Source organism: Ostrea edulis, chromosome 5, assembly GCF_947568905.1.
Source record: "Ostrea edulis chromosome 5, xbOstEdul1.1, whole genome shotgun sequence".
In the NCBI taxonomy this organism is placed as follows: domain Eukaryota; kingdom Metazoa; phylum Mollusca; class Bivalvia; order Ostreida; family Ostreidae; genus Ostrea; species Ostrea edulis.
The window spans coordinates 442,410-464,400 of record NC_079168.1 but is presented as its reverse complement, the minus strand read 5'-3'; the positions used below and the strand labels follow the sequence as shown (position 1 = coordinate 464,400).

The following is a 21,991-nucleotide window of genomic DNA, read 5'->3' as shown; positions in this document are numbered from 1 at the left end:
AAATCCGAAATAACTATGAAGTTTTAGATCTAAATATAGCCAAAAACAGCTTGCCAAACAAGTGAAGCCAAATTCTCGTGAAGCAAAATTGAAATTGAATTAATTTTTGATTACATCCATTTATAACATGGGAATTATTTATTTGATATCGATATCTTTTTATAATATACAACTACTTTGCCAATACAACCTGTCATTCATGTTTGCCCAACTCTTAATCTTGTCTCTGGTTATCAATGAACATACATGCCAACTTTTAAAAATCCCCATGGGGGATTTTGCGCGCGACGACCTTTTTTCAAAGCTCAAAATTCACGACATTTTAGCATGAAAATAAATATTTGTCCTTTCAAATAAAATATCAATCAAATCATTGTTAATGTATCATATATTAACACAACATCAAATGTGTCTGACCATTAACTATATAAAAAAAACTTTGAAAGATATACATTAATATTTTATTAAAATCATCTATTCAGCAAAAAATCTTCTCCAACAAGTCACATACATAATATCAAATAATATTTAAGGTTGCATCCTTTTACACCATACAATAAACATTGGCCGGTCTATATATCAAAATTTAAATGAAAGCACATGCATTTAGGTACGACTGCAAAGGCGATCTTGCTTGTCTGTAAACATGGGCTTGCAGAGACTGGTGGAATAATCTGCATTGCAACCAAAAAAGGAGTGATCTGCCCTGCTATGAAGTTTGCGAACAAAACCTTTGCACATGACATCTGAAATAATTACCAGGAAAAAAAACCACATCAAAATATTCCGTTTTACTTGTAAATTAAGGCTACTTGCTAAATAAAAAATTCAGTACAGACTTGTGCGAATTATGCATCACAAAGTATATTTAATGAATACTACACTATATAGACTATATAATACATCGATATAGACGGATAGATTTGGATAGCCTATATTATTATAGTTGGAAAAAATATATACTTGACGTACCTTATTGCAAATTTTGGATGCTGTCAGCGAGAGGCGGAATGTCCGATTGTTTGGTGGTGACACTAGCATCGTTGTCATTCACGTTTGTGTAAAGGATATGTCCATTTGAAATCCGTCTTCCCGATTAATTACTATCAAAACATGCTTCGTACTGTCCAATAAACACCCCGACACAGGCAGACCAACCCAACACCAGGCCATGCGACACAGGTAAACAGCAATGGCTGACTATTGTCCCGATTTCTGATTGGCCAGTTCAGAAATGACGCGGGATTTCCAATTCTGGTCACGAGATTTCACGATTATCCCGCTTTCAAACTCGTTTTCAATCGTGAAATCGGAAATTTTGGTCGGAAAAAATTTCAAATCGGGATTTTAGGGTAATTTTGCTTTCCCGATCAGGAAAGCGGGACCGGAGGGTAAAATCGGGAAGATCCCGCCTAAATCGGGAAAGTTGGCATGTATGAATGAATCATAGTCCATCTCTAGTATCAATGAATGGTAGTCCATCTCTAGTTATCAATGAATGGTAATCCATCTCTAGTTATCAATGAATGGTAGTCCATCTCTAGTTATCAATGAATGGTAGTCCATTTCTAGTATCAATGAATGGTAGTCCATTTCTAGTTATCAATGAATGGTAGTCCATTTCTAGTATCAATGAATGGTAGTCCATTTCTAGTTATCAATGAATGGTAATCCATCTCTAGTTATCAATGAATGGTAGTCCATTTCTAGTATCAATGAATGGTAGTCCATCTCTAGTTATCAATGAATGGTAATCCATCTCTAGTTATCAATGAATGGTAGTCCATTTCTAGTATCAATGAATGGTAATCCATCTCTAGTTATCAATGAATGGTAGTCCATTTCTAGTATCAATGAATGGTAGTCCATTTCTAGTTATCAATGAATGGTAATCCATCTCTAGTTATCAATGAATGGTAGTCCATTTCTAGTATCAATGAATGGTAGTCCATCTCTAGTTATCAATGAATGGTAATCCATCTCTAGTTATCAATGAATGGTAGTCCATTTCGAGTATCAATGAATGGTAGTCCATTTCTAGTATCAATGAATCATAGTCCATCTGTAGTTATCGATGAATGGTAGTCCATTTCTAGTATCAATGAATGGTAGTCCATCTCTAGTATCAATGAATCATAGTCCATCTGTAGTTATCAATGAATGGTAGTCCATCTCTAGTTATCAATGAATGGTAGTCCATCTCTAGTTATCAATGAATGGTAGTCCATTTCTAGTATCAATGAATGGTAGTCCATCTCTAGTTATCAATGAATGGTAGTCCATCTCTAGTTATCAATGAATGGTAGTCCATTTCTAGTAGCAATGAATGGTAGTCCATCTCTAGTTATCAATGAATGGTAGTCCATCTCTAGTTATCAATGAACGGTAGTCCATCTCTAGTTATCAATGAATGGTAGTCCATCTCTAGTTATCAATGAATGGTAGTCCATTTCTAGTTATCAATGAATGGTAATCCATTTCTAGTTATCAATGAATGGTAGTCCATTTCTAGTATCAATGAATGGTAGTCCATTTCTAGTTATCAATGAATGGTAGTCCATCTCTAGTTATCAATAAATGGTAGTCCATCTCTAGTTATCAATGAACGGTAGTCCATCTCTAGTTATCAATGAATGGTAGTCCATTTCTAGTTATCAATGAATGGTAGTCCATCTCTAGTTATCAATGAATGGTAGTCCATCTTTAGTTTTCAGTGAATGACTGCAAACTATATCAATTATTTTTGAATCTCTAGAGATAATTTAGCAAAGTTTGGATAGTATGTGTAGGACTTAGCCTGTGTGTGTTTGTTAGGGCCCTGCATGAAATGCGGGAGCCCTTTTGTAATCACATTGTCCTTCCATCTGTCCGTCAACACTTTCTTTGTGACATATTCTTTGTACAGATTTCAAATTTTGTATAGAAATAATTTACAATACGAGGAAGACACCTATAGATTTGGGATCATGCCACTTTGTCTGTCTGTATGTATGTCATCATCTTTCTTATTATGACTATCTATTTACCACTGTCTAAGGGAGATAATTCTATTCAAATTATGATATATTGATATAGAAAATTTGCAAAAAAAAAAACAACACTCTTCAACATTTGTGTATGTGTATAAATATATATTTTTTCTGAATGTGATATAAAAATGTTTGGTGTTACATGTATATTGAATTAAATGTACGTCATTCCCAGTCAACAGCTCTCAATCGGGATCAGAATACGAAATTAAAATTTCTGACATCCGGTTGCAAAGTGAAGTATGATCTAACTTAACTGCTTCATTGAATTATGTACTAATTTTTAGAGAACTTTTCCTTTTAATAAACAAAGTCACAAAATAGATACAAAATGAATGTACCTTATTAATTACTGTTACCAAACTTTCGTTGGTGAAAATGGTAGTCTCTGCTAGGAATAAGGGAAACTGCCTCGCCCATGTATGTAAAGACATATTCTATAGATTTTTATACCCCCCACAACTTGTGGGGGGTATACTGGAATCGGGTTGTCCGTCTGTCCGTCCGTCCGTCTGTAGACGCAATGGTTTCCGGGCTCTAAAGCATTATCCATTCCACCTACCGTCACCATATCATATATATGGACTACCCATGGGATGAAGATATTCCCTATCGATTTTGGGGTCCAAAGGTCAAGCGCACTGAACATCGAAGTAGCAATATGGTTACCAGGCTCTAAAGCGTTATCCTTTCCACCTACAGTCACCATATCATACATATGGACTACCCATGAGATGAAGATGTTCCCTATCGATTTTGGGGTGAAAAGGTCAAAGGTCAAGCGCAATGGACATCGAAGTAGCAATATGGTTTCCGGGCTCTAAAGCGTTATCCTTTCCACCTACAGTCACCATATCATACATATGGACTACCCATGGGATGAAGATGTTCCCTATCGATTTTGGGGTGAAAAGGTCAAGCGCACTGGACATCGAAGTAGCAATATGGTTCGGTTTGTCATGCCATTTGTTTTTATACCCCCCCGCAACAAGTTGGGGGGGGGGGGGTATACTGGAATCAGGTTGTCCATCTGTCTGTCCGTCCGTCCGTCCGTCCGTCTGTAGACGCAATGGTTTCTGGGCTCTAAAACATTATCCTTTCCACCTACCGTCACCATATCATATATATGGACTACCCATGGGATGAAGATGTTCCCTATCGATTTTGGGGTCCAAAGGTCAAGCGCACTGGACATCGAAGTAACAATATGGTTTCCGGGCTCTAAAGCGTTATCCTTTCCACCTACAGTCACCATATCTTACATATGGACTACCCATGGGATGAAGATGTTCCCTATCGATTTTGGGGTCAAAAGTTCAAAGGTCACGTGCACTGGACATCGAAGTAGCAATATGGTTTCCGGGCTCTAAAGCGTTATCCTTTCCACCTACAGTCACCATATCATACATATGGACTACCCATGGGATGAAGATGTTCCCTATTGATTTTGGGGTGAAAAGGTCAAAGGTCACGCGCACTGGACATCGAAGTAGCAATATGGTTTCCGGGCTCTAAAGCGTTATCCTTTCCACCTACCGTCACCATATCATACATATGGACTACCCATGGGATGAAGATGTTCCCTATCGATTTTGGGGTCAAAAGGTCAAAGGTCACACGCACTGGACATCGAAGTAGCAATATGGTTTCCGGGCTCTAAAGCGTTATCCTTTCCACCTACAGTCACCATATCATACATATGGACTACCCATGGGATGAAGATGTTCCCTATCGATTTTGGGGTGAAAAGGTCAAAGGTCACATGCACTGGACATCGAAGTAGCAATATGGTTCGGTTTGTCATGCCATTTGTTTTTTACACTCAGAAAAGAGGTAGTTTATACCTATTACCAACACCCTTTGGGAGATTGGGGTAAGCGGGGGTTATTCTTAGTGAGCATTGCTCACAGTACCTCTTGTTTACACTCAGAAAAGAGGTAGGTTATACCTATTACCTTTGGGAGATTGGGGGGGGGGGGTATTCTTAGTGAGCATACCTCTTGTTATTTTTAAGAATGTAGAACACTTCTATCAAATGTGTTTGAAAACGCTTAGACCCATGATGTCAGAATTTCCTTTTCGTAGACATCAGTATGTCAAATCCATAATCCTTTTCAAATGGCATGTACCACAATTAGTACCAGTTATCCATTTTGAATCCCCTTACAATGAGATTTAGTTGCACTCTGTTGTGTTTGAGTGGATGAGTGTGTGTCAAACAGAAGTAATTTAAATTGCATAAGTCTCTCATAAATATACTTCATGATTCCTTTTTCACAAATTTGCATTCCAATGTATCTTTTGAGTATTAGCAATTCTATCACATATATACCAGCCTCAAACATTTCTATATCAAATACAGATATCACTTTCCTCTAATAACCCTCAGTGGGGCCCTTGCTGACCGTGTCAGTTTTCTAGTTTGGACAGTATATGAAGGACTTAGCCTCTCAGCCTTGCTATTTGTCGGTCATTACAAGTCGTGTTCAGGCTATAACTTTGTAACAAAGAAATGTACAACTAACATGTTACATGACGAATATTACCTGATAGTTTTTCATATACCTGATTAAGCATCTTGTGGACAATGTTAAGGTCACTCACTGGTAGGAAATGTTCTGCCTGAGGACTATTTGTAGGAGAGGGACTAGTAAGTTGTCAGAACTTGTTCCCAATCCTTTTGATTTTGTTCAATAAAATATGTTCAAATCAATATTTGTAATACACATTTTTAATTGAATTATACTTGCAACATGCAATTAGATTGGTTGAGCACACTGAAAAATTTAGTTTATAGGGTATGGGGACACGCCCACATGACAACCCAAGATATGACACTACTTTTTCTCATTACTTTGATTTACATAGCAGCATTGTTAACTTGCATGGCTACTATGAAATAGAAAATCACCAGAGTGAAAGTTACATGATTAGATTCTTTTATTAGACAAAAATCAAGATTATTCCATAGAAATATATACATGTATGAGTAGTTGATTCTTTTCACAAGAAAATTGCTCTGCTATTTGACCAATTTAACCAACCCCCACCCCCACCCCCACCCCACCCCCATAATAAAAACAAAACTTGCAGTTCAAACTTCAGATATCCATATTTTGAATACATCTCATTTGAAATTTGTCCCATAGGGGTACTAGTTCATTCTGCTTCAAGCTTGGATCTATCATACGGTCATTCTGTTTAATTGAAGGTTTATTATTATTAATTTTTTTGTTGTTGCTATCAATGCAATATAGCTGAAAGTCACGCATGAAAACTGAGAAATGAATGCTTGACTTGAAGGTTGTTATGAGAGTTGTGAGGGGAAACAATTTAAGTCTTGTCTTCTGAGCCCTGAGGAGGAATTGAAATTGACAGAGGAAGATGTCCGAGTAATGGAGGCTTTTAGAGGAGAATTTCAAAGACTTGGTGAGTTTTGTATTTGTGGATTAAAAGACAGGAATCGTGATCTGTCTCTATCGTCATGCTAACCAAACAGCAAAATATATAAACAACTGGGCCCAGTTTCTGACTGTTAATGTTAAAACAGTCATCATCAGAACCCACAGGTTTTCTTCTCATTGAATGCAGTGTAACGGAGAGAAAACCTGTAGGTTCCATCGATGGTTAACAGTATATAAATGAGAGAGTTAATGGCAAGTTAACTGCCCATTATAGTTTTTAAACTTATCTTCATACAACTGGGTCCAGTTGCACAAAGATGAGAAAACTTCTGATTGATTTGCTTTTAATTTTTATTTTTATATAAAAACAAACAAGAAAATGTGTATATTGTAATATGTTATTGTATATAGCTTATCATGAAAGAGAATTTCTTTCAATGTCAAGTTTTCATGGGAAGGCTGTTCTATCTCTGCAGGAATAAACTTTTCAAGAAGTAAATTGTCCAAAGATTCAATATTGATCAAGGAAATTCCATCATGCATCACAGCAAAAGAAGAAAAACAGAGAGAGGGCATCGTTATTTTAAACATTTTGAAGGTTAGTATTTTACATATGGAGTAGTGTAATATTACTCAAAAACATAGATTGATATGAAGATGAGAATATTGCATTTTAGGAATAAACACCTGAAAAAATTTGATGTGGAGGATATATACAATAATATTTTGAAATTTTAACTTTAAAATTTTTAATTATGCAGTTTTAGTAGAATGTAATTTGGAAAAAAAAATTAAAACCCTGCTGGACTCGAACCCACGATCTACAGATCAGCAGTCAACATGTTAAGCTACTAAGCTACGTACCCACATAGACAATCAAATTTAGAAGAAATATACAAAAAGTGCTGATACATGTATTACATTGCCCACGGTATTACGTTATATTATTGTGACAAAATGAGAACTGTGATAACGGGGTTCCACTGTATCATTGTAAGGGTTGATCTGCATTGTGATATCCTATTAAATGGTTTTTTTCATATTTTTATTTCAGAATACCATCACTGAACATGTGCAGGTAAGATTCTCATTTTTTGAGATATTTATGAGCAAATGTATCATGTATTCTATAACTTAAGAGAGAGCTAGTTTGATAGGTTTGTTCTGTCATTTTTCCCTGAAATAAAACTGATATGCATGTATTCCATCTCAGTGGAATCCCTCAAGCATCCTCATCTGATTCTTTGATCCTCCTTCTGGTTGTTTGATCCCCCACCTGATTCTTTGATCCCCCCACCTGATTCTTTGATCCTCCTTCTGATTCTTTGATCCCAATATGATTTTGAATGCAGCCCTGTAAATAAAAGTCCAGTATTCTGTGACAAACATAGGAGACATGCTGGGAATAATACATGTAGTTGATTCAGTATAATGAACAATTTATTGCATGAATTGGTAGGGCGTATGGAACATTCACTATAAGAAATCTTATCCTTCTCAGGCATTGCACTTTGGGGATATAATTTTTAGCTCTTCTGAGCCAAAGGCTCAAAGAGCTAATGCTATGGCCATTTGTGCGGTGTGCGTAAACTTTTTAGAAAAAGGGCTATAACTCAAGAACCCCTTGGCCAATTTCTTTCAAATTTGGTACAGGGTATCATTGGCCCAAGGGCTTTCATACAAACTAAATTAAGGGTTGTGACCCTTTAACAAGGGGAGATAATCAGGAAAATACAAACAAAAGTAGTGGTTGCTAAAAAATCTTCTTCTCAAGAACCACAGGGCAGATTATCACCAAACTTACACATAAGGATGAGGATATGTTGTAGATTAAAAATTGTTCAAGGCATTACCCTGGGGCAAAGGGCGTGGTCTCAAGGTCACTTCAAAGTTGACCTAAATTTAAATTTTTTTTAAATTCCTTAAATCTTAGATATTTTAGCCATTATAAGGACTAGGATCATCAAATTTTGACAGTTGATGCATCTTAGGACCTTGTGTCAAGTTGTCTCAAAAGTAGGTCACGGTGACCTACTTTTTGAATTTTGCAGGTATTTATTTTAAAATTAATTTTGATGCATATCTTGGACACTTTGAAGCCTATGATCATCAAAACTTGTCAGTTGGTGGATCATGGGACCTTGAAATGCGTCAACTGAAAAATAGGTCACCGTGACCTACTTTCTGAATTTTATGGCTTATCATTTATAGATATATTTTAAGTTGTTATTTCAAATACCGAGAGGTTTAGAATCATCAAATCTTGTAAGTTGATGCATCTTGAGGCCTTGAAACATATTTATAAAAAAGTAGGTCACAGTGACCTACTTTTTGAATTTTGCAGATATTCAAATTTCACATTTTCAATTTTAGATGCATATTTTGGGCACTGTAAAACCTAGGATCATCAAACTTTGTCAGTTGATGCGTCTTCGTCTTCGGTTTGTGTCGACCAAAAAGTAGGTCACCGTGACCTACTTTTGGTATTTGACAGCTAAATTACTATATTTCAGACACTATTTGACCTACAATCATCAAACTTTGACAGTTGATGCATCTTGAGTCAACGGAGTGTGTCGACCAAAAAGTAGGTCACCTTGACCTACTTTTGGAATTTGACGGCTATATTTATATATTCAGATACTATTTGACCTACAGTCATCAAACTTTGTCAGTTGATGGGTCTTGCATGTTCGAAGGGTTTCGACCAAAAAGTAGGTCAACTTGACCTACTTTTGGAATTGGACACCTATATTTATATATTTCAGATACTATTTGACCTACAGTCATCAAACTTTGTCAGTTGATGCGTCTTGCATGTTTAAAGGGTGTTGACCAAAAAGTAGGTCACCTTGACCTACTTTTGGAATTGGACGGCTATATTTATATAATTCAGATACTATTTGACCTACAGTCATCAAACGTTGTCAGTTGTTGGGTCTTGCATGTTTGAAGGGTGTTGACGAAAAAGTAGGTCACCTTGACCTACTTTTGGAATTTGACGGCTATATTTATATATTTCAGATACTATTTGACCTACAGTCATCAAACTTTGTCAGTTGATGGGTCTTGCATGTTCGGAGTTCGATGACCAAAAAGTAGGTCACCATGACCTACGATTGGAATTTGACAGCTATATTTCAATATTCAGATACTAATTGGCTTAAAATCATCAAACTTTGTCAGTTGATATTTCTTGGGTTCTCAAAATGTGTAAACCAAAAAGTAGGCCACATTGACCTACTTTTTTTGAATTCTTAGGATTTAACTAAAGATTTAGAATACTAAGAGGCTAAGAATAGAAATGGTGGGGTTGTACAATTTATCAGAAGAGAGATTCTAGGCCCTTGGGCCTCTTGTTCTTTAGTGAATATATCTTTTTGAATGAGTGGAAATTTCTTTCTTTCCTGAATGGTCAAAATGACACCACTCCTTCCAAGAAAACAAGATGTTCAACACACATTTGTGCATGAGAGATGAAATTGCATTTATTCACCATTGTGACATCATTATCCTGCATAATAGATTGTACAAATGTACTGTTCAATTGGATCAGGATTTATTTTGAATATTTTTTTAGATTTGCTGGTTCTGATAAAAATACAGGACAGGTGGGGAGAGTTGTCAGACTGATAAAGTCCAAAAGACTTAAATTGCTGTTGTTGACGTTATTGTTTTAGATTTTTCAATCCCTTCATGATTGTTATTTTGTGTATTTCGGATCACTTATATTGGAGTTCTCCAAATAGCTGGCTGAGATTAGTACAGGTTATATAATAATGACACATAGAGAAACTGAACAGAAAAAACATTGTTGTTTTGAGATATAAAGCTCCCCTCTCCCCTACCCCCACCCCCACCCCTTTGTCATTCTGAAACACAAAACAACTGAGCATGTATTGTTGTATGTTGTTGTATGTATAATAGTAACTTTATGAAGACTATTTGATTAAACATTGCAATTGTAAATATATTCCCATATTCTGCATGCACTTTACATAGCAACACAAGCTTGTTTTCTTCAGACAGTTTTATATCTAAATTGTAAATCATGCTAAGCCTTATTAAGCATTTTGCTTTGTTATTGAAAATACAAATGTATATGGAGACCTTTCAAATTTCCACCACCCCCCCCCCCCCCCCCCCCCCCCCCCCCCTGTAAGGAATAATAAATTTCAGTGTTTAATGACCTCCTCGTAAACAGCTATACCTGCGCACATGGTACATTAGGTGTATGTGCCATATACAATGAAGGCCACCTACCTTTTGTTAGCAATCTCTGAACTTCTGATCATTGGTATTTCTTTTAGTCTGGCACTTCCTGCATTTGTTAAATCTCATAAACAACATATTAATTGTTTTTGAAAGTTTATGAGACATTGACACAAGAACAATCACTGTAAATGTACAGTACAACATAGACATAAAGCAAAAGTTTGCCGCTAGCTTTCTATGTGTTCTGGTGAGGGTGCTGCTAAACTACGGGAACATGTATCCCAGCCTGAGCTTCTTATGAGGGTACTGCTAAACTATGGGAACATGTATCCCAGCCTGAGAAAGGTGGCAGTCTCCTTGTTTTACGTCAGTGTTTTCTGAGATGATTCGTTCATGAGAAAACAGAATGATTCTTTGATCCCCTACCTGATGCTTTGATCATCGTTCTAATTCTTTGATACTCCTCTGATTCTTTGATCCTTCTGGTTCTTTGATCCTCCTTCTGGTTGTTTGATCCCCCCACATGATTCTTTGATCCTCCTCTGATTCTTTGATCCCCCACCTGATTCTTTGATCCTCCTCTGATTCTTTGATACCCCACCTGATTCTTTGATCCTCCTTCTGATTCTTTGATCCCACTATGATTTTGAATGCAGCCCTGTAAATAAAAGTCCAGTATTCTGTGACAAACATAGGAGACATGCTGGGAATAATACATGTAGTTGATTCAGTATAATGAACAATTTATTGCATGAATTGGTAGAGCATATGGAACATTCACTATAAAAAATCTTATCCTTCTCAGGCATTGCACTTTGGGGATATGAGTTTTCTTTAGTGAATATATCTTTGAATGAGTGGAAATTTCTTTCTCTCCTGAATGGTCAAAATGACACCACTCCTTCCAAAAAAACAAGATGTTCAACACACTTTTGTGCATGAGAGATGAAATTGCATTTATTCACCATTGTGACATCATTATCCTGCATAATAGATTGTACAAATGTACTGTTCAATTGGATCAGGATTTATTTTGAATATTTTTTTTTAGATTTGCTGGTTCTGATAAAAATACAGGACTGGTGGGGAGAGTTGTCAGACTGATAAAGTCCAAAAGACTTAAATTGCTGTTGTTGACCTTATTGTTTTAGATTTTTCAATCCCTTCATGATTGTTATTTTGTGTATTTCGGATCACTTATATTGGAGTTCTCCAAATAGCTGGCTGAGATTAGTACAGGTTATATAATAATGACACATAGAGAAACTGAACAGAAAAAACATTGTTGTTTTGAGATATAAAGCTCCCCCCTCCCCTACCCCCACCCCCACCCCTTTGTCATTCTGAAACACAAAACAACTGAGCATATATTGTTGTATGTTGTTGTATGTATAATAGTAACTTTATGAAGACTATTTGATTAAACATTGCAATTGTAAATATATTCCCATATTCCGCATGCACTTTACATAGCAACACAAGCTTGTTTTCTTCAGACAGTTTTATATCTAAATTGTAAATCATGCTAAGCCTTATTAAGCATTTTGCTTTGTTATTGAAAATACAAATGTATATGGAGACCTTTCAAATTTCCACCCCCCCCCCCCCCCCCTGTAAGGAATAATAAATTTCAGTGTTTAATGACCTCCTCGTAAACAGCTATACCTGCGCACATGGTACATTAGGTGTATGTGCCATATACAATGAAGGCCACCTACCTTTTGTTAGCAATCTCTGAACTTCTGATCATTGGTATTTCTTTTAGTCTGGCACTTCCTGCATTTGTTAAATCTCATAAACAACATATTAATTGTTTTTGAAAGTTTATGAGACATTGACACAAGAACAATCACTGTAAATGTACAGTACAACATAGACATAAAGCAAAAGTTTGCCGCTAGCTTTCTATGTGTTCTGGTGAGGGTGCTGCTAAACTACGGGAACATGTATCCCAGCCTGAGCTTCTTATGAGGGTACTGCTAAACTATGGGAACATGTATCCCAGCCTGAGAAAGGTGGCAGTCTCCTTGTTTTACGTCAGTGTTTTCTGAGATGATTCGTTCATGAGAAAACAGAATGATTCTTTGATCCCCTACCTGATGCTTTGATCATCGTTCTAATTCTTTGATACTCCTCTGATTCTTTGATCCTTCTGGTTCTTTGATCCTCCTTCTGGTTGTTTGATCCCCCCACATGATTCTTTGATCCTCCTCTGATTCTTTGATCCCCCACCTGATTCTTTGATCCTCCTTCTGATTCTTTGATCCCACTATGATTTTGAATGCAGCCCTGTAAATAAAAGTCCAGTATTCTGTGACAAACATAGGAGACATGCTGGGAATAATACATGTAGTTGATTCTGTATAATGAACAATTTATTGCATGAATTGGTAGGGCATATGGAACATTCACTATAAAAAATCTTATCCTTCTCAGGCATTGCACTTTGGGGATATGAGTTTTCTTTAGTGAATATATCTTTGAATGAGTGGAAATTTCTTTCTCTCCTGAATGGTCAAAATGACACCACTCCTTCCAAGAAAACAAGATGTTCAACACACTTTTGTGCATGAGAGATGAAATTGCATTTATTCACCATTGTGACATCATTATCCTGCATAATAGATTGTACAAATGTACTGTTCAATTGGATCAGGATTTATTTTGAATATTTTTTTTTTTTAGATTTGCTGGTTCTGATAAAAATACAGGACTGGTGGGGAGAGTTGTCAGACTGATAAAGTTCAAAAGACTTAAATTGCTGTTGTTGACCTTATTGTTTTAGATTTTCCGATCCCTTCATGATTGTTATTTTGTGTATTTCGGATCACTTATATTGGAGTTCTCCAAATAGCTGGCTGAGATTAGTACAGGTTATATAATAATGACACATAGAGAAACTGAACAGAAAAAACATTGTTGTTTTGAGATATAAAGCCCCCACCCCCACTTGTCATTCTGAAACACAAAAAAACTGAACATATATTGTTGTGTGTATAATAGTAACTTTATGAAGACTATTTGATTAAACATTGCAATTGTAAATATATTCCCATATTCTGCATGCACTTTACATAGCAACACAAGCTGTTTTCTTCAGACAGTTTTATATTTAAATTGTAAATCATGCTAAGCCTTATTAAGCATTTTGCTTTGTTATTGAAAATACAAATGTATGTGGAGACCTTTCAAATTTCCATCCCCCCCCCCCCCCCTGTAAGGAATAATAAATTTCAGTGTTTAATGACCTTGTAAACAGCTATACCTGCGCACATGGTACATTAGGTGTATGTGCCATATACAATGAAGGCCATCTACCTTTTGTTAGCAATCTCTGAACTTTTGATCATTGGTATTTCTTTTAGTCTGGCACTTCCTCCATTTATTAAATATCATCAACAATATATTAATTGTTTTTGAAAGTTTATGAGTTATTGACGCAAGAACAATCACTGTAAATGTACATTACAACATAGACATAAAGCAAAGGTTTGCCGCTAGCTTTCTATGTGTTCTGGTGAGGGTGCTGCTAAACTACGGGAACATGTATCCCAGCCTGAGCTTCTAACGGGGGTACTGCTAAACTACGGGAACATGTATCCCAGCCTGAGCTTCTAACGAGGGTACTGCTAAACTACGGGAACATGTATCCCAGCCTGAGCTTCTTATGAGGGTACTGCTAAACTATGGGAACATGTATCCCAGCCTGAGAAAGGTGGCAGTCCCCTTGTTTTACGTCAATGTTTTCTGAGATGATTCATTCATGAGAAAACAATGATTCTTTGATCCCCCACCTGATTCTTTGATCATCGTTCTAATTCTTTGATCCTCCTCTGATTCTTTGATCCTTCTGGTTCTTTGATCCTCCTTCTGATTGTTTGATCCCCCCACATGATTCGTTGATCCTCCTCTGATTCTTTGATCCCACTATGATTTTGAATGCAGCCCTGTAAATAAAAGTCCAGTATTCTGTGACAAACATAGGAGACATGCTGGGAATAATACATGTAGTTGATTCTGTATAATGAACAATTTATTGCATGAATCAGTAGGGCGTATGGAACATTCACTTTAAGAAATCTTATCCTTCTATCCTTCTCAGGCATTGCACTTTGGGGATATGATATTTCTTTAATTAGTGAATATATCTTTTTGAATGAGTGGAAATTTCTTTCTTTCCTGAACGGTCAAAATGACACCACTCCTTCCAAGAAAACAAGATGTTCAACACACATTTGTGCATGAGAGATGAAATTGCATTTATTCACCATTGTGACATCATCATCCTGCATTATAGATTGTACAAATGTACAGTTCAGTTGGATCAGGATTTATTTTGAATAATTGTTTTTAGATTTGCTGGTTCTGATAAAAATACAGGACAGGTGGGGAGAGTTGTCAGACTGATAAAGTTCAAAAGACTTAAATTGCTGTTGTTGACCTTGTTCGTTCAGATTTTCAATCCCTTTATGATTGTTATTTCGTATTTCGGATCACGTACAGTGTATATTGGAGTTTCCCAAATAGCTGGCTGAGATTAGTACAGGTTATATGATAATGACACACAGAGAAACTGAATAGAAAAAACATTGTTGTTTTGAGATATAAAGCGCCCCCCCCCCCCCCCCCCTTTGTCATTCTGAAACACAGAACAACTGAGCATATATTGTTGTATGTTGTTGTATGTATAATAGTAACTTTATGAAGACTATTTGATTAAACATTGCAATTGTAAATATATTCCCATATTCCGCATGCACTTTACATAGCAACACAAGCTTGTTTTCTTCAGACAGTTTTATATCTAAATTGTAAATCATGCTAAGCCTTATTAAGCATTTTGCTTTGTTATTGAAAATACAAATGTATGTGGAGACCTTTCAAATTTCCATCCCCCCCCCCCCCCCCCTGTAAGGAATAGTAAATTTCAGTGTTTAATGACCTCCTTGTAAACAGCTATACCTGCGCACATGGTACATTAGGTGTATGTGCCATATACAATGAAGGCCATCTACCTTTTGTTAGCAATCTCTGAACTTCTGATCATTGGTATTTCTTTTAGTCTGGCACTTCCTCCATTTATTAAATCTCATAAACAACATTAATTGTTTTTAAAAGTTTATGAGACATTGACACAAGAACAATCAATGTAAATGTACATTATAGCATAGCCATAAAGCAAAGTTTTTTCCGCTAGCTTTCTATGCGTTCTGGTGAGGGTGCTGCTAAACTATGGGAACATGTATCCCAGCCTGAGTTTCTTATGAGGGTACTGCTAAATTACGGGAACATGTATCCCAACCTGAGCTTCTTATGAGGGTGCTGCTAAACTATGGGAACATGTATCCCAGCCTGAGAAAGGTGGCAGTCCCCTTGTTTTACGTCGGTGTTTTCTGAGATGATTCGTTCATGAGAAAACAGAATTCTCACTTTTTCCTTAATAGAAAAATAATATAACTCAGCATGAAATCATTTTATAAAATGATTATTGTCTTTTGATATCAGTTGTCATCTCACTTTATTTTAGTTTTTTAGTTTATTTATTTAGGAATAGGCACATATACAATATAAATACCAGACAACATCACAGAGGAACACATAGTTAAAACAAAAGTTGATGTTAAATACATAAGATAAAAAGGTAAATTTTAACAGCTATTTGACTTTAAGAGCACAGTGAGTAAATTAATGTATATGCTTATAGCCAAGGATAACCCATGAAAGCCATATAGCTTATTTCCAATGGGGTCCTTCTGATCTTATAATATTACATACACAATATATTATCATTATTAGCATAATAAAACAATACAAACAAAAAGATATTGAAAGACATTGATTTGAAACACATAAGAATACTTTAAATATCTTACATTTCAACAGTGCTTAATATTGAAAATTGTTGGAATAAATAACAACTCTAATAACTATGTATGAACAAGACAATGTGGATCAATAATACAAGAAATAACTATCTGCCATTTTCTTCATTTCATTGAGTAAATGTTTTTTAACTGCAGAGTTAAATGAAAATCTATTGTTTATACATTTTATTTGATCAGGGATAGAGTTCCAGTCTTTGATGCCGTTAAAATAAAATGTTTCTGGTTCCATTTTCTCAACCCTTGGTAAATAGAAATTAAGCTTACTTGATCTAGTTGATCTGGATGAACAATTTCTCCTAAAATTATTTTTTAAATAATCTTGACATTTTTCATGAAAAATATTAAAGACGCGATTCAGTCAAAGCTGTTTTACTCTATTGCTAATGTTCAAATACTCCAGCTTTTCAAATATTTCAGCGTTGATACTACTTCTAGAGGATAAATCTAAGATAAATCTAATAGCTATGTTTTGAATAATCTGTAGTTTTTTCTTAAGCTTAACAGTCAAACCTTCGTACCACGATGTACATGCATAGTCAATATGACACTGAATTAAAGCATTAACACCATGGAAGTGATATTTACTTGCTTGCATGGGGCTTATAATTCGAAATGTCAACCTCAGGAATAGTCAATAATTGTATAACGCTCCCTGTACATTTTATTGCAATATATACTGAAATGCTTTCTTTTTGAAATCTTATTTTTAGACTAAAGCTAGAGTGACTGACAGTTGCCATTTATAGACCTTTTAGTGTGTTGCATGCACTACGTGTACATATTATTAATGACGAAATTCTTCAAAACGATTTTCTTCTTCAGTTTTTGAAGTCCACAAAGGGTGCCAGAGATCGTATGCCCCTGACAATTCACAAACTCCTGTGTGGTCTGGCTTGTCGAGGTTTGTCAACATTTTGCACGTTATTTACTATTACAATGTAATTATTTCAGTGTACTTGCATATGTCTAAAACAAATGATATAATTTCATGTACACATAAAATACATCTGAAAGAATTGCACGTATAGAATAGAATAGATTTATTGAAACCAATTTGGGGCTCTTGAGGGGATACAAATAAAGAGCAGCATACAAAAGAAGAGAGTCAAAATTGATAGTAATAACATGTTGACAAAAAAAAATGAAGAAAAAGAAACTGACTACAGAAGATTCTATATGAAGACAATGTATTGCACACCTCGGAACATTGCTGGTGAACTAAAATAAAATTATTGACAGAAAAATGAATCAAATTTTCCTTGATTGTTGGCTACTTATGAAAAACAAGTTTGATTTGATATTGCCTGCATAAACATACAGGTACAGATGTATGTGCTGATGGGGGGTCTTGGAGTTAGGTTATTACACACAACATAGGTCCATAGATCCATTTACATGTGTGTTCCCCAACTCACCAGTTAATAAGTTTTCTTTTAACAGAACAATGTAAATTGATGGCAAAGTGTTGACTAAAATCAGAAATTTCTGAGATGTGTGTATTTAATTATTTGCTCCATTTCCTTCTTATTGAACATCTGTTACCTGGTGAAATGTAGGTCAATATAACACTATGTATCATGTGTCTGAATCATCTCAATGTTTTACCTGTTCAGGGTTAAGGATGATTAACACACAATATGACACTGTGTATCATATGTCTGAATCATCTCAATGTTTTACCTGTTCAGGGTTAAGGAGGAATAACACTCATTATAACACTGTGTACCATGTGTCTGAATCATCTCAATGTTTTACCTGTTCAGAGTTAAGGAGAAATAACACACAATATAACACTATGTATCATGTGTCTGAATCATCTCAATGTTTTACCTGTTCAGGGTTAAGGAGGATTAACACACAATATAACACTGTGTATCATGTGTCTGAATCATCTCAATGTTTTACCTGTTCACAGTTAAGGAGGAATAACACACAATGTAACATATAGTGCATCATGTGTCTGCATCATCACAATGTTTTACTTGTCCAGGATTAAGGAGGATTAACACACAATATAACACTGTGTAGTATGTCTGAATCATCTCAGTGTTTTACCTGTTCAGAGTTAAGAAGGAATAACTCTCAATATAACACTATGTATCATGTGTCTGAATCATCTCAATGTTTTACCTGTTCAGGGTTAAGGAGGAATAACACTCATTATAACACTATGTATCATGTGTCTGAATCATCTCAATGTTTTACCTGTTCAGGGTTAAGGAGGATTAACACACAATATAACACTGTGTATCATGTGTCTGAATCATCTCAATGTTTTACCTGTTCACAGTTAAGGAGGAATAACACACAATGTAACATATAGTGCATCATGTGTCTGCATCATCACAATGTTTTACTTGTCCAGGATTAAGGAGGATTAACACACAATATAACACTGTGTAGTATGTCTGAATCATCTCAGTGTTTTACCTGTTCAGAGTTAAGAAGGAATAACTCTCAATATAACACTATGTATCATGTGTCTGAATCATCTCAATGTTTTACCTGTTCAGGGTTAAGGAGGAATAACTCTCAATATAACACTATGTATCATGTGTCTGAATCATCTCAATGTTTTACCTGTTCAGGGTTAAGGAGGATTAACACACAATGTAACACTGTGTATCATGTGTCTGAATCATCTCAATGTTTTACCTGTTCAGGGTTAAGGAGGATTAACACACAATATAACACTGTGTATTATGTGTCTGCATCATCTCAATGTTTTACCTGTTCAGGGTTAAGGAGGAATAACACATCACGGAAATTTGATGTGGATGGAAAGTACAGGATACCATATATGAATTTTTAGCAATGATTTAATTTTAGCATTTATAGCGAGAGTGGTGAGATTGCTAAAATTGAATATCACTAACAATTTATTCCATAATAGTTGTTTTAGCTATCTTTCCTGGAATTATAAAGTTGCTAGAATTATAAACTCCTGCTAAATATATATACCATTTTTATTGTAAAATTGTTATATTTGTGTCTCACTAAAAATTTCATTATACAATATATACAATAATATTTTCAAACTGAAAATTGTAAATTTACCTTATTAAGTTTTGAAAATGCAGTTTTAGTAGAAAGTAATTTGTGAAAAATTTAAAAACCCTGCTGGACTTGAACCCACGATCTACAGACCTATCTAATTAGGCAATCAGATTTAAAGGGAATATACAAGTATTGCCTATCTTTTTATTTTCATTCATGTTTCAAAAGGAAGTCAGCCATTATTGTGATGTGTTATTCCTTCTTAAACATTTTTATTAAATTGTTGAAAGTTCTTTCAGATGTTAAAATCATTGACAACACTTCCAACACGGACAGCAAATAAAAAAAAGACACAATCGTATTGAATAATAGGAAGAACACTTTTTCATTGTGTAGGAAGCAAAAGGATGAAAATTTAACAGGTTTTAAATTGGGCAGTAATTTTTATGGTTTTGCCTAAAAATAATAATTTTAGATTACAAAATTGATAGTTTTGTTCCGCCACAAAAACTTATATTTATTGAATAATGATTAAACCACGATCTTGATTCAGTTTATTTATGATGCATACTCATTTGAATTACAATATTTAGGGTTCATAGATAGGGGTCTCTATTATTTTGTATTTATAGTTTATCAATAGAAATGTGATCTATAGCTCTTCAGTTTACTTCCTAGGGGCTATAAAGTTTGGAGACCCCCTGTCTAAGGAGGAATGTGAGAACCTAATCATGTCCCTGGCGCGGTGTCATCTCCCGTTCCAGTGTGCCCATGGACGTCCCTCTGTAATGCCGCTTGTATCCACTGAAAAACTCCACAAATACGTGAGTCTTAATGATCATATGTTAATACATTTCAAAGATTTTTTCAAAGCAAGTTGGTAAAAAGAATATTGGAAGAAAAATGAGCTGTATTATAATGTTGTAAGACATGCATTTAACATATTTTAGAGAGAGAGAGAGAGAGAGAGAGAGAGAAACACAGATAGACAGACAAAGGAATTAATGTTAAACAGGTCTTCAATATTGTATATCTGCAGGTTCCCAGAAGACCAAATTTGTGGAAGATTGCTGGGAAGCTGCAGCACAAGAAATAGTTCTGGATTGTTTATATATTTTAGCTAAACTTGCTTTAAAATGACCTATGGGATGTCATGGAAGGTTATTTTTACTGTACAGAAGATCTGTTTTCAAATGACCTTTGATAAGTGAAGGAATACAGTCAGGAATGGGAAACCAAATGTTTGTAAAACACTCATACATAGCTGATTGTGCATTTGGTTCATCTTAAAAATCAGCCAAATGTTTTCATTCATGAAGATGATCAAAATACATTGCAGCATTATAAATGAATTGCATATTAAGAACACCATTAAATTAAATCAAATTCATATTTTCAAAACTTCTTTAAAAAAAAATCTTTTCTTTTTCTTTTTCTTTATTTTTGGTTATATGTGTGAATTCTTGATAGTTTTTATACAGTAATATAGCTTTAACGTGAATGGCATTTTCATCTGCCTGTTGTAAAAACACAACGTTTATTTTCTTGAACAGAGACTGTATTCAGTTTCTTCATCAAATAAATCTTGTAGTTTCAATGAAATAAAATGTTTGCTGTTGTGTTGTACCTCGAAGGGGAAAGCGTACCTCTCAGGAGTTATTGTTTTTGTACTTCAAATGGCAAGCCAAGTAGACATGCATTGTAGACCCCACCCATCTATTCATTGCCAGATACTCCAAGCAATGCATACCAGAAAGATATTTTTAAAACAAAGCCTAAGGTCTAATGGCAGCTTTCATAGAAAATAACATGTGTGGTATTTTTTGTGTTTGTAGATTAATTAGATATATTTATTGCTTGTTGTTTGTGGACAGAAGATATTGCACCTCTCTTGGTGATTTGAGTCATAGAATATTCTGCTGAATGTGAATATAAAACATAGTACAATATACTCAATATTATAATACTTGTATATTGAACTAGTGTATATAATGACATAAGTCATTGGTTCATTCATCAATACCTGTACAATAATTAGCTGTATCCTACACTGTATGTTAATGAGAATTCATTATCTGGTTGTAATGTCTATGGTTTGTATGTTTTTTTCTTCTTTGATCAAGTCATATTCATCCATTGCTTCTATTTTTAGATGTGTGCCTTGTTTTAAAAATGTTTGACATTTTCATTTTTTATTTGAGACAGAGTTAATAATGTCATGAAACATACAATATAAATGTAGATGCTCCGAAATTGCATTGCCACCCAGGAGTGTTTTATCTTTTCCAAACTTCTTCAAGTTCCTAAACTCGGTGAACCTGGTTTTGTAGTGATCCAGATCTAGAAGAAATGTTTATAGTTGCCATGGTACCTGATTGGCATGTCTTGATGTCCATCCCCTTAGATGTACACTAGCATTCATTTTCCTTTACTTTCACTAAACCCTGTGGCAGTATTATTG

The 21,991-nt window shown here is 35.1% G+C and overlaps 1 protein-coding gene and 1 long non-coding RNA gene across 4 annotated transcripts in view; one reads left to right on the top strand and one right to left on the bottom strand.

The window, feature by feature from the left end:
* Positions 1-21,783, top strand: part of LOC125649424 (uncharacterized) — a 41,337-nt gene extending 19,554 nt beyond the window's left edge. For all 3 annotated transcript variants that reach the window (XM_048876969.2, XM_048876970.2, XM_048876971.2), the window contains 6 exons: positions 6,333-6,458; positions 6,910-7,031; positions 7,488-7,511; positions 17,356-17,434; positions 20,209-20,354; positions 20,570-21,783. In XM_048876969.2, coding sequence (XP_048732926.2) covers positions 6,333-6,458; positions 6,910-7,031; positions 7,488-7,511; positions 17,356-17,434; positions 20,209-20,354; positions 20,570-20,626 — 554 coding nt within the window. In that variant the 3' untranslated portion in view covers positions 20,627-21,783. The remainder of the gene's footprint in view (positions 1-6,332; positions 6,459-6,909; positions 7,032-7,487; positions 7,512-17,355; positions 17,435-20,208; positions 20,355-20,569) is intronic.
* On the bottom strand, positions 446-1,366 carry LOC130055183 (uncharacterized). The gene is made up of 2 exons (XR_008803469.1): positions 973-1,366; positions 446-746 (listed from the first exon to the last, which is right to left on the bottom strand). It is a non-coding gene; the product is annotated as an uncharacterized LOC130055183 (long non-coding RNA).
* Positions 21,784-21,991: the final 208 nt, after the last annotated feature.